Below are 11030 nucleotides of genomic sequence, written 5' to 3'. Positions count from 1 at the left end.
GCGCTTTGCTAATCAGAAACAAGATATTTGAGATCGATCACAAAACTTTATCAATATGAGCTTTCGTTTCAAGAATAATGTGTGTTCCGAGTGATAAGATTGATACCAGCTTTATTGCAATATCAACACAGTTGTTGCTATGGGTTTTGTCACATCTTACACTTGCTTGAATTCTCAGCAGAAAAGTATTACTTTAATATAATTGATAACAATTTTGTTCAATACGAACAATGCGAATTAATTTTTTAAATATCAAAATTTCAGTTCTCGTGTTGGTATTCGTCGTCTACAACAGAAGACGAGAGGCACACATAAAATATCCTGGCCCGGATGACGACGTGAGGGAAAATATTATCAATTATGACGACGAGGGTGGCGGAGAGGACGACATGACCGCGTTCGATATCACGCCTCTGCAGATCCCGATCGGTGGTCCGATACCGGAAATGGGCGGCAAGCTGCCTCCGTGTAAAGTAGCCTGTACGTTATATTTTTTTATTGCAATGTAACGGGATAATTCCGTAAGAGAGTGTAAGAATAATTGAATAATTGAAACGTTATTTTCAGATCCGCTTGGACCGGAACCGAACGTCGGCGTCTTCATCGAGGATCACAAGAAGAGGGCTGACAGTGACCCAAACGCACCACCCTTCGACGATTTACGGAATTACGCGTATGAAGGTGGCGGAAGCACCGCGGGTTCTCTGGAATCATTAGCCTCCGGTACGTAATAAAAATTTTCGAATAAATAAAATCTAACTATTTTACATTGCAATAAAGTACAACACATTAACATCTCTTCAAAATTTCCAAATAAAAAAAAAATTATTTTTGCAAGAATTTACTCCGTCATTATAATATGAAATATTAATCGCATTTAATAAATAATATTGATATATTTTTTGTTACATGGTAAAAAATATTTTGCATTAATATTTTTTGTGTAATTTTTTACATATATAGTGTAATTTCTTAATATATTAAATTTATGTTAAATTAACAGAAAAATTTGGGTGGACCGTTTTTGGGACACAAATTTTAACACACATTTTTTTTATCCTGTGTGACATATTATTCATATTAATAAATAAGCTATTGAGTTTGAATTTTTCCTAATCCCAGGTACGGATGATGAGCAACACGAGTACGAGTATTTAGGCGCTTGGGGCCCGAGATTCGACAAGCTGGCCGACATGTATGGTCCCGCCGAGGAGAGCGAAGAAGAAGAATAATCAGCCAAGTATACAGCCGAGTCTCTACATGACATTGCACCGAGTAACGTGATCCACATCATCCGAATGAGTGCTCGTGAGACGACCCGGTCCGTCACGTCGGATGACAGGGATCATCATGACGAACATTCGGAGGATCTCGAAGGAGAAAGAGAGCACGGCAGCTTCCTTCGCCGAGAGTGATAAATCCCCGACGAACAACGAGGGACAACTTCCTCGTAGTTGTGCGACTAGTGAAAGTACTAATTACACGTGACGCAACACACACAGACACACACGTACTCGAGAGGTCAAAGGTGCATTAAGGAACGTTGCAATAGCGCGAAGGTACACGTAGAAAGGTGGTAAACGAGAGAAGGTGGAGGAGTCGCAACATATATTTAACTGTATAGTACGTTATACGTAGTGAAATATCCAAAGACACGCGACAAGACTTTTTCTAATGTGAACCCTATCCCGTCATCTCGATCCCGCTCATCGGTCACCATCGGTAAATTCATCCCATGCATACACCTATATATACATATATATATATATATATACGTGTAGGTATAATATCGCGTCGTTGTCGTCAAGTGTCGGATCTTAGATCGACGTGTCGTCCTCGTGCAACCGGGATTCGTTCATTTAATTAATGTCGCGAATTGGACGAACGTGTTAGATGTGTTGTAACTGATTAATCAAGGGCATTCACACACATTCAAACATACGCATATACATACACACATATATACGTTAACACGATACCGACGATACTGTTCAAAGGCGGCATGATTCGTCGTCTCGGCGACGGTCCTTCGTTTCCTTCGTCACGCGAAACTCTTCGTTTCTCCGTTTTTCTGCACGACGTCCCGTGGGACGTAACCTCGACAAACAGTACACATTTCGTTGTCCTGAATGCGGAGAAGTTTTCGAAAATAACACGCACCCTCGTTCATGACGGACGTGATCTTACCGTAGATAGTCTGCCATAATAGGAATTATCGTTAAGGTACCGTTAGTTGTCGCGACATCGGCTCATTGTCGTCATCGTCATCGTCACCGCCATCCTCATTACCGATAGCATTACATTATTAAATATTATAATATATTATATAAATATATTATAAATATGGATTTATATAGAGGCGCACGACGAAATGAATAAGGAAAGTGATTAACAGAGGAAATCCGTGAAAGGATAAAGCAAAGAGTTACCGCTCGCGCGCAGTGTAATTATTATAATTACGGTATAGCGGACATAAAGTCTAAATATAAATACAAATATAAATATATATATATAAATATAAATACAAATATATATTATACATACAGAGAACACGTACGAACATACAGACAACACAGAGAGAGATGAAATTCGCATTCGCTAAAATATGCTCACCGTTGATATATCTTGATATAGTTTTAATATTTATTTTACGTCATCTCTCGAAAGGAGATCGGAGCGTGAAAAGCATAACCGTGCATGAAATGTATCGAGTACGTGTGCACGAGAAGTCGAGGGAAAAAAAAGAGAAAAATGTAGCAGGATTCCATTCTAGTCATCCCGAATGGTTCGTTGATGCATCATTTCCACGTAGAATTTATTTATCTTTTCTTTTCCTTATCTCTTTTCTGAACTAAGGTACTAACAGAGTTTACATAACAGTTATGCATTAATAGTGCAGAATTTCCGTTTAATATTTATCAGAAATTTCTACGAGTTTTTGGTGAATCACTGAGAAATTCTTTTTGCTCAAAAGAGTGTCTGCAAAATATTCGCAAACGAAAAGGTTAAACTTTAAAGAAGCTGCTTATCTTCATGTCTTGATACATCATTAAATCAATATCATCAGGTTGTTTTTTATTCTGGTAAAATAAATGCAATGTTTAACATTAGAATTTAATGATATATCAAGACACGGAGATAACCCGTAAATGTAGCTTCTTTGAAGCAAATAGGAAGTCCTAAAAGTATCGTTCAACTTTATGTAAAAAAGATTGTGTTAAAAAGCTATAAAGAATTAGATGAAAATAAAGTTGATATAATTTCTAAACTAGATCAAACGCGTGAATTAAATAAGGGGAATCGAGACATTTGATGTAGAAAAAATTATCATTAATCGCAATTAATTAAACCGTAGATTTAATCAAGGAGAATTAATTTAGAGATCTCATTTATGCGAAATGAGATTCGACGAACTCTTCGATGCCTCTCGACGTCTCGTGCATGTGCGATTATATCATCGCGCCTTTCGCGAAAGGAAAACTTTCCACGCACCGAGCCCTGACTGAATCTGTAAAATTCTCAACGGGAATATTAATAGTCAATTTACTGGTTAGAGGAAGAGAGAGAGGGAGGGAGGCCGAAGGGAGAAGGCGTTAGGAATACGTCGTAAGCACTTGTACGAATATTGTAATTAACATGTGTATGAGTGTGCCGGCGCGCGCAGTATTTGCGTCACTGCGCATCGCCGTATAATTGTCCTACCAATGATCGTGTTTGCGTATGGTTTTTCAACGAATTTGTGATATTAAGTTGCGTATATCTACAACAGTACACGTCCCCGCGTACTATCGTCGTTCCTCAAAGACTGCGAGCACCGAGCGCCGATGACCCAAGCAAAAGTCTTAAAAGATGCCCGAAGAATATTCACGAAAGCTGCGATATTTCTTAGGGATTTGTTTCGCACGCTACACACATTTGCGATAATAGCTTTTTGTAGCGCAACATTGTGGCGACAATACTCATCACAACGCGACAGTTATCCAATAAATTGGATCTCTTAAGCCGTACTAAATTATCAAGCAGCTTACGGGAAGCTCACGGAATTTTCAACGGTAGAAATAAATTTCTTTTTCGAATTACAACGAATGTCCGACGTAATTTGACCAACGCGTTATGGGACAGCAATAATCCTACCTCGAGCAATAAGTTCGGTAGCAATAGATGCGCTGTTGTTCTGAGATCTTTAATTGTCCATTGTTTTGAACTTACATAGTGTGTTTACTGTTTAATTTCATATTTAATTTAATTGAACTATGTTTGATTAAGAAAAATGTCTGATATAGAAAGAAAAAATACGCATCTTTCTTCAAAATTAAAAAAAAAAATTTATTTCAGAATCTCTCTCAAGGAAGTAGCGTATATATTCGAGAAACAGAGTTTTGTTTATATTTCATAAAAATCTGGTTGATTTTAAGGCTACATTTCGTGGCCGTACAGGTAAGAACTTTATCTTTAAAAAATCATACTTTCTCGGTGCCCGCACGTCCAGTTCATCGAATCCTGTCGTTCATCCTAGGTCCCTTAGTTTCTCCAGACATTCCCATCATCGACTCTATCCCGTCAAGTAGATTCTAAGCAGAGACAGTATTTGAATGGGGTTATTGGAGGACGAAAGAATTATCGTTAAGTAACTGTATTGAGTAGCGCGCGAGCGCGCGTCGCGTGTGTGCAGTGGCAAAAAAAAAAAAAAAATAAAACAGACAGGCAGCCTAATTATGCGAGTATACACGTCGATGGGGGTGCGATCGATCGTTCATTTATTTTAAGCGTAAAAAATATCGTCTCTCTAATTTAAGTACAATTAAAACATTTATTTTTATTATTTTTAAGATAATGGGGTTCGATTAACTTGTTCACGGAAAAATTTTCCTATCGTTAAATATCATAAATTAAAAATTATGTGAAATTGAATTCAACTACTGTATACTTGAATTGACGTATTGATCAAGTTTGCACTCTTGATTATATAGACTTGATAAAAAAATCCGTCGATCGCGTACATCGACGAAGCTCGAAGACTCTTCCATTCGCTCGACCCGTGCACCTCGATCGTTTTAGAAGCTTTGAGAAGCGATACACGTATATGCGTTTAAAACGCGTTGACTGGAAAATGTATAACAGAAGCGAAACCTAAAGTTGAAAGACTGCAGAGATTGAAACCGATATCTTGAACCGATATCTTACATAAAGCTTGGAAAAGTATTTAAGATATTTAAAACAGATATCTAAAACAGACTTGAAAGATCAATATTTCTTTTAAATATCTCGCGATTCTTTTAAAATTTCCTTACATCTTTTAAATAATCTGCTTGAGTATATTTTTAATAAACTTATACTCCGATAGACATAAAAATAATCTGTTCAAATTAATTTAACAAACTTAGACAAGATTACTATTTACAAAAACAAAATGTTTTTTTTTTTTATAGTGACAATGTTAAAAATCTCATTATGTAATTACATCGGTTTCAATATTTGCATGAAATCTAAAACGTTAATGAGCAAATCGGAAAACGGTCCACGAAACTATCGCTCAAAACGAAAGAAAATGCTCACGGATGATTTCATTTGCGATTGACTGACTTTAATTGTACTTATATTTAAATATTTACGAAAAGACACGCGAATTACGAAACTCGAAGAATGTTCGGACAGGTAAACAATTTAAATGGAAAAAAGAACACACGACTGTTCGAACAAAAAAAAATTAAAGTAACGATACGTTCCTTAAATCCATTCCAATGCAATTTTATAATGTTTTTAATATTAAAAAATTCGGCTCAAAGTCATTCGTCGTCGTTAAATTAGATTAGTCTATACGCTTGCTTAGTTCGTGCATGTTAATTCCAAAAATTGGCGTTCTAATCGAAGGCAAATAAGTTCGAATATTCCATTTGTAAAACGGGGATTTACCATCTAAGTACGTACTTACGCAATCTTTTAAAAAAGATCTCATTTTACAGTACATTTTATCGCAACTGGAGATCGCTCTTCGATATATCTCCGGCAGAATAAAAATATGCTCATCCCTCCCCTACATATCCCTCTCCAACTTTTTCTGAGCACTGCCTAATCGTGCACAAAAGTACACTTTATAAGCGGGGTACTATAGGGCCGAGCGCGAGCAAACTCGTACATAATTAATACAACTGAATTCTATTCATTTCAAATAAAGAGATAAAAGACAGAAAAAAAGGACGAAGAGAGAAAACGACAAAGCTCACTTCACTTTGCGTCTTAAGAAAGACAATAAAGAACACCTCTCGTTTTCGACAAGCCAGCTTTTTCTTATTAGCACTGACTCTATAAACAACTAGTTTTACTTATTGTAAAAGATCAGTGTTTTTAAGTATTACGTAGATTATTAAATAATACGTAGATTAAATTAAAACTATACAATTTATTAAAATTAAACAAAAAGTATATAATATTAAAGTCTACTTTTCCTGCTCATTATACGTACAAAAAAATACAGAATGTATATTTGAAAACAATACTCTCGATATATATAGAAGAAATCGAGTAAAAATTTTCTTATTAGAAAATATATTGCGATGCAAAAGAATAAAAAGAGTCAAGACGCGAATCTTAAAAAATTATCTACTTTCGCAATTTAGAGAAATTTAATAAATTTAAAAGAGGTGTTCTTTTTAATGTCGTGGATCAATATTCTTTCGCAGCAAAATACAGTTAACGATCGTAGAATAAGATGGATTTATTATAAAGACGACTTTATCTGTCGGTCGACGGAAAGAAAGATCACTGTAAGATATACATATTATTACATAATGTAACGCTGCCACTGAACACATCCCGTTAGTACAATTACCGTATATATAATAATAATAATACTAATAATCCGCAGTATACTGGGACACACCGTATTATTAATTGAATTGATATTTATTAACGATTATAATTATTATATTATTACCACTATATTATCTATACCATTTGTACTTTACACTTCAGTTCGAACGAAATAAATGCCTTCTTTTTCATAAAACCGTCGATTAGATGACAAAGGCGTATGTTTCATTTCTTAATTAAATTATATTCTGGATCCTATACATCAATCATTTGTCAAAACACCAACGAAAAAATATTCAAATTTTTTACAAGTAATCATAAACAGAATCTGAAATAAGTCTAATTCCTTCTAATCACAAATTTTTGATCTTCAGCACGTTTAAAATGCTATCTTCGGCGATTGTCCGCGCGATTCTTGCTACGGCTGTTTCTACGTTTGATGTAACGATATCTATCTTCCTTGTTTTTCTTAACTTCTGAAAACTCGCTCCACATACGTTGCCAAAATTTAGTACCCATATGCAACAGGAAATACATTACTCCATTATCCCTGAATTTTCGATTAAGTTACAATAAATAAAATTTGTATCAGCTTCATTTAGTCATTTTTTAAATAAATAATTTGTATTTTACTATTATTACAAAAATATATCAGTAATAAGACGTAATAATTATAAACTCACGTTAGATCTTTGAAATTGACAGCTCTTGTAACGTGAAGAGTAATCAGAAAAACCATTGTTGCTATTCCATTTATGAGAATTGTCGTGAATAATTTAATCGTACCAAATACTGAAAACATTTCAGCTACATTTCCCAATTTTAATCGATTGAGTATCTGCTCGCATTAGTTTTCAGTAAGTATTAAATGTCAACATAATTTTAATATATAATAATTTAAATGTTTACATTAATTTCCAGTAAATATAAATATATTGACATAAAATAGTTATTTATTAAAATGATTTGAATATGCTATTATAATATTAAAATTAAAATAGATTAATTAATAAATTATTGCGTTACAGGACAAATTTTCTTTGGCAGTGTGCTTAAGATGACTACGTCTATTGGCGTCCATATGCATGCAATTGCAAATTCTAGGAAGAATGCGGTTACTAAAAACTGCAACCAAAAATAAAGAGGAAAAAAGAGAAAAGATAATAGAAAAATACAAAAGAAAAAAAGCTGTTAGTTTTCAAATAATAAACTATACAGCTATACACTAACCTCATATAAACACATAAAAATAGGTTTCGGTTCTCGGAAAGATTTTGGAAATAATGTGGAATTGACGATGATAATGTAGACACTTGTAGCAATTAAAAAAGAAGTAGTTGATGGACTTGATATCAGAGGATAACCAAATTCGTCTTCCAAAGCGTTAGCGAAACATGTTTGAAAAATTGGTATTTTTAAACTGTTGAGCACTAATGCCCATATCGTACATGATAATCGTGTCATTTTTGATAGCAATACTGAATAATCGCAATTTAGCCATTCAGATTTGATTCATAGATTATCGCCAATTATGAAAAAAGAGAAAAAGCTTGACATTTACAATGAAGTTAGTTTAATAACATTTAATAATTTCTAGTTTATAAGATTAAACATGAACAGTTTTTTAAAATAACTTTATCAAAATGTAAGTTTGTGTTTAATATGTAGATATATTTGTCCAAAAAAACATTGATATAATGCGATAGATTTACGAAATAATAAACTCATGAAACAATACTTTAAATTCGCAGTATAATTTTTTAATAAATTTCATTTCTTTACAAAGTTAAATCAGTAAAATAAAAAAAATTTATATTTTTGTAAATATTTATATAATGCAACGCGGATGATTAACGCAATAATAATTTTATAAAATATTACTAGATATTTATTAAACATAAGGACATATACAGTCAAAATATAGCAGATTACAAAAAATTATGATTTCTAAAATTTGTGGTAAAAGGACGCATCTGACAGAACTTATAAAAGAATGATTGAGTCACTTCAGGATTGCTGAAAGTAACCTTTTTGCGTTTGGGATGTCTTGCATTCGTGAATAGTACACGTCTTGTGAAAAGCAAAAAAGGAATTATTGTTAGATTATAATTAAGTTATATTGTTAGAATATAATTGAAGATTATATTAATTATGATTTTATGTAAGGACATTAAATTAAAATACTTCAACATTTAACAAACATTTCGAAGTTCATAACTATAATATTTAAAAAATAAAAATCATTTAAATAAAATAAAATATTCTGTGATGTGTGTGTGTGTGTGAAGGATTACAATAAAATAAATTCATATCATAAAGATTTACATTTTGTTGAATTTAACGAAATTAAATTTGAAATTTCTCTATATTAGGGACTGTATATATTTACGAGTTGATAAACTGCTTTGTAATTTTATTACATGACGGACAATTTTGTGGATAAAATTTGAAGTTTTCAGAATTCACTACTTGCTCCATGTATCCAAAAACGCGTCCAGTGATTCGGTGGCGTCTAGCATCCACACAAACGACAATAATGACATGCAAAATGCCATGTACGTGGCTGCATAATCTCTAGCCATGTAATCCGCAAAGAAAGTTAACCAAGAATAGCCCATATTACTATTCAACCATAACAACTAAAATATAACGAGAATGTTTCAAAATTCAAAACTTTTATCTACCGAAAATTCCGTTTCTCGCATGGCAAAAATTTCATATAATTTTATGAACAAAATTTATCAGTAATAATTTTTCACTTTTAAAAAAACCTGAGTTAAAAAATTAAACAAAATAAAATGAATTAAAAATATAATAATAGCGCATTATATTTTCATTCAGTAAATGCTATATATACATACCCACTTACTAGATTCTTGAGTGAGACAGAAAATTGCATGCATCATTGGTATCCATATCATTTGGATTGCTAAATTTGTGCTCAATGCAGCTATTAACATCTACACAGTAAAATCAATTACGAATCAATAGTAATGTTCAATTTGATATTACCCATATCAATTATTAAAAAAATTAAAATAAAAAAAATTCTTATTCAATAATTATCTTAATTCAATAACTTTATGCATCTGTATTACTTAGCCGAAAAGATATTATATGAAAATATTATATTAAAATCGATTTAAAAAAAATCTGTAAATAATGACTTCAAAACTCACTTCGTAAATGTATAATAGCTGGATTGGTGGTTCTTTAAGAGTTATAGGCCATAATCTGTATTCTGCTAATAAGCACAAAACTGAGAACACAAATAATACTGACGCATATGACGGATCAAAAGGCAAAGCGTTCTCCTCCTCAAAACAGAGACCAATTATGCAGATTTGTCGCAAATGAGTATATAAACCAGTTGCTACTACGGTAATCCAGTGAGGATCTATAAAATTCGCATAGTATTTCACAGTTTCCATCTTACGCTAACACACAACAATCTTTTTCAAGAAAGCCTTCTAAAAAAATTTCGTTTGCGTGCTCTTGTTCCGTAATGATTTTCTTCACTACGATTTCAGATCAAAATCGTAAGATTGATCAACTAAACCTAAAAAAAATACTTTTAAGAGAAATATATTTAAATAATTAAAAAGCCTGTTTTAAAAAAAATTAATTTCCATTTTTACTTCAAAATTTCTATATTTAATTAATTTGCTTATTGTAGTCCAATTTACTTATTGTAGTCCATTATAAAAGAAAGAAATATTCTAACATGCATTAATTAATATCAAATAAGTGAACAAGATAAACGGTATCATTACAGATTGTCTTTCAAGATATTAGATGTTATAATTTGTCTCACATTACTGAATTATTTTATTATAACAAACCTCGCATCGTGAGAACAGTGTTGTAAAAAAAAACTGCATGACTTTACAAAGTTATGCAGTTTTTGATAAGATTAAATGCGGCGATTTTTGATTAATATTTCATTTTTAACATCAGTGACATGCATGAATATTTGATATATTATATCTTCGCTGATTTTTTTCATCAGCACTAAATGTCAATACAGAGTATTCTCGCTCAAACTCTTAATTTATAATTGCACTATTATCTCAATGTCCACACAATCGAATGCTTAGGTTATAAAATTATCCAGTTACGCTGCAAACATCAAGACATTCATGCATCTGTTTCGCAGAAAATTTAATTTTTTACAAAAATTTTTTAATATTTTTAAATTAATAATTAATAATTAAATTAAA

The 11030-nt window shown here is 32.4% G+C and overlaps 3 protein-coding genes across 5 annotated transcripts in view; 1 reads left to right on the top strand and 2 right to left on the bottom strand.

The window, feature by feature from the left end:
- LOC108754120 (neural-cadherin-like) overlaps positions 1–2374 on the top strand; it is a 67862-nt gene extending 65488 nt beyond the window's left edge. The window contains exons 22-24 of the mRNA XM_018496196.1: positions 265–480; positions 568–723; positions 1123–2374. Of these exons, the coding sequence (XP_018351698.1) occupies positions 265–480; positions 568–723; positions 1123–1232 (482 nt within the window). The 3' untranslated portion in view covers positions 1233–2374. The remainder of the gene's footprint in view (positions 1–264; positions 481–567; positions 724–1122) is intronic.
- Positions 2375–7138: 4764 nt separating this feature from the next.
- LOC108754110 lies at positions 7139–8354 on the bottom strand. Its single transcript, XM_018496172.1, has 4 exons — positions 8041–8354; positions 7837–7935; positions 7494–7648; positions 7139–7360 (listed from the first exon to the last, which is right to left on the bottom strand). The coding sequence occupies exons 1-4, from the start codon at positions 8272–8274 to the stop codon at positions 7198–7200; spliced, it is 651 nt and encodes a 216-aa protein (XP_018351674.1). The 5' UTR covers positions 8275–8354; the 3' UTR covers positions 7139–7197.
- Positions 8355–8674: 320 nt separating this feature from the next.
- On the bottom strand, positions 8675–10928 carry LOC108754107. 3 transcript variants are annotated; one of them, XR_001939692.1, is made up of 5 exons: positions 10653–10928; positions 9990–10369; positions 9672–9770; positions 9200–9449; positions 8675–8880 (listed from the first exon to the last, which is right to left on the bottom strand). XR_001939692.1 is itself a non-coding variant. In XM_018496165.1 (5 exons), the coding sequence occupies exons 2-4, from the start codon at positions 10239–10241 to the stop codon at positions 9276–9278; spliced, it is 525 nt and encodes a 174-aa protein (XP_018351667.1). In that variant the 5' UTR covers positions 10242–10369; positions 10653–10928; the 3' UTR covers positions 8677–8880; positions 9231–9275. The 3 variants fall into 3 exon arrangements, 2 of the variants coding, with proteins under 2 accessions (XP_018351667.1, XP_018351666.1); XM_018496165.1 differs by having other exon boundaries at positions 8677–8880; positions 9231–9449; XM_018496164.1 differs by lacking the exon at positions 8675–8880 and having other exon boundaries at positions 9184–9449.
- Positions 10929–11030: the final 102 nt, after the last annotated feature.

The sequence above is a fragment of the Trachymyrmex septentrionalis genome, unplaced genomic scaffold, assembly GCF_001594115.1.
Source record: "Trachymyrmex septentrionalis isolate Tsep2-gDNA-1 unplaced genomic scaffold, Tsep1.0 scaffold76, whole genome shotgun sequence".
NCBI classification, from domain to species: Eukaryota; Metazoa; Arthropoda; class Insecta; order Hymenoptera; family Formicidae; genus Trachymyrmex; species Trachymyrmex septentrionalis.
This window is presented reverse-complemented; position numbering and strand designations above follow the sequence as displayed.

Bases quoted from the DNA above. Each gene is read 5' to 3' on its own strand.
- LOC108754110 (XM_018496172.1), bottom strand. From the start codon at position 8,274: ATGACACGATTATCATGTACGATATGGGCATTAGTGCTCAACAGTTTA. The intron at 7,936-8,040 runs GTTAGTGTATAG...TTTTGGTTGCAG, and splicing joins TTTTTATGTGTTTATATGAG to TTTTTAGTAACCGCATTCTT. The intron at 7,649-7,836 runs GTAACGCAATAA...TAATGCGAGCAG, and splicing joins TGCCAAAGAAAATTTGTCCT to ATACTCAATCGATTAAAATT.
- LOC108754107 (XM_018496165.1), bottom strand. From the start codon at position 10,241: ATGGAAACTGTGAAATACTATGCGAATTTTATAGATCCTCACTGGATT. The intron at 9,771-9,989 runs GTGAGTTTTGAA...TTTACTGTGTAG, and splicing joins AGCTATTATACATTTACGAA to ATGTTAATAGCTGCATTGAG. The intron at 9,450-9,671 runs GTATGTATATAT...GTTATATTTTAG, and splicing joins CTCAAGAATCTAGTAAGTGG to TTGTTATGGTTGAATAGTAA.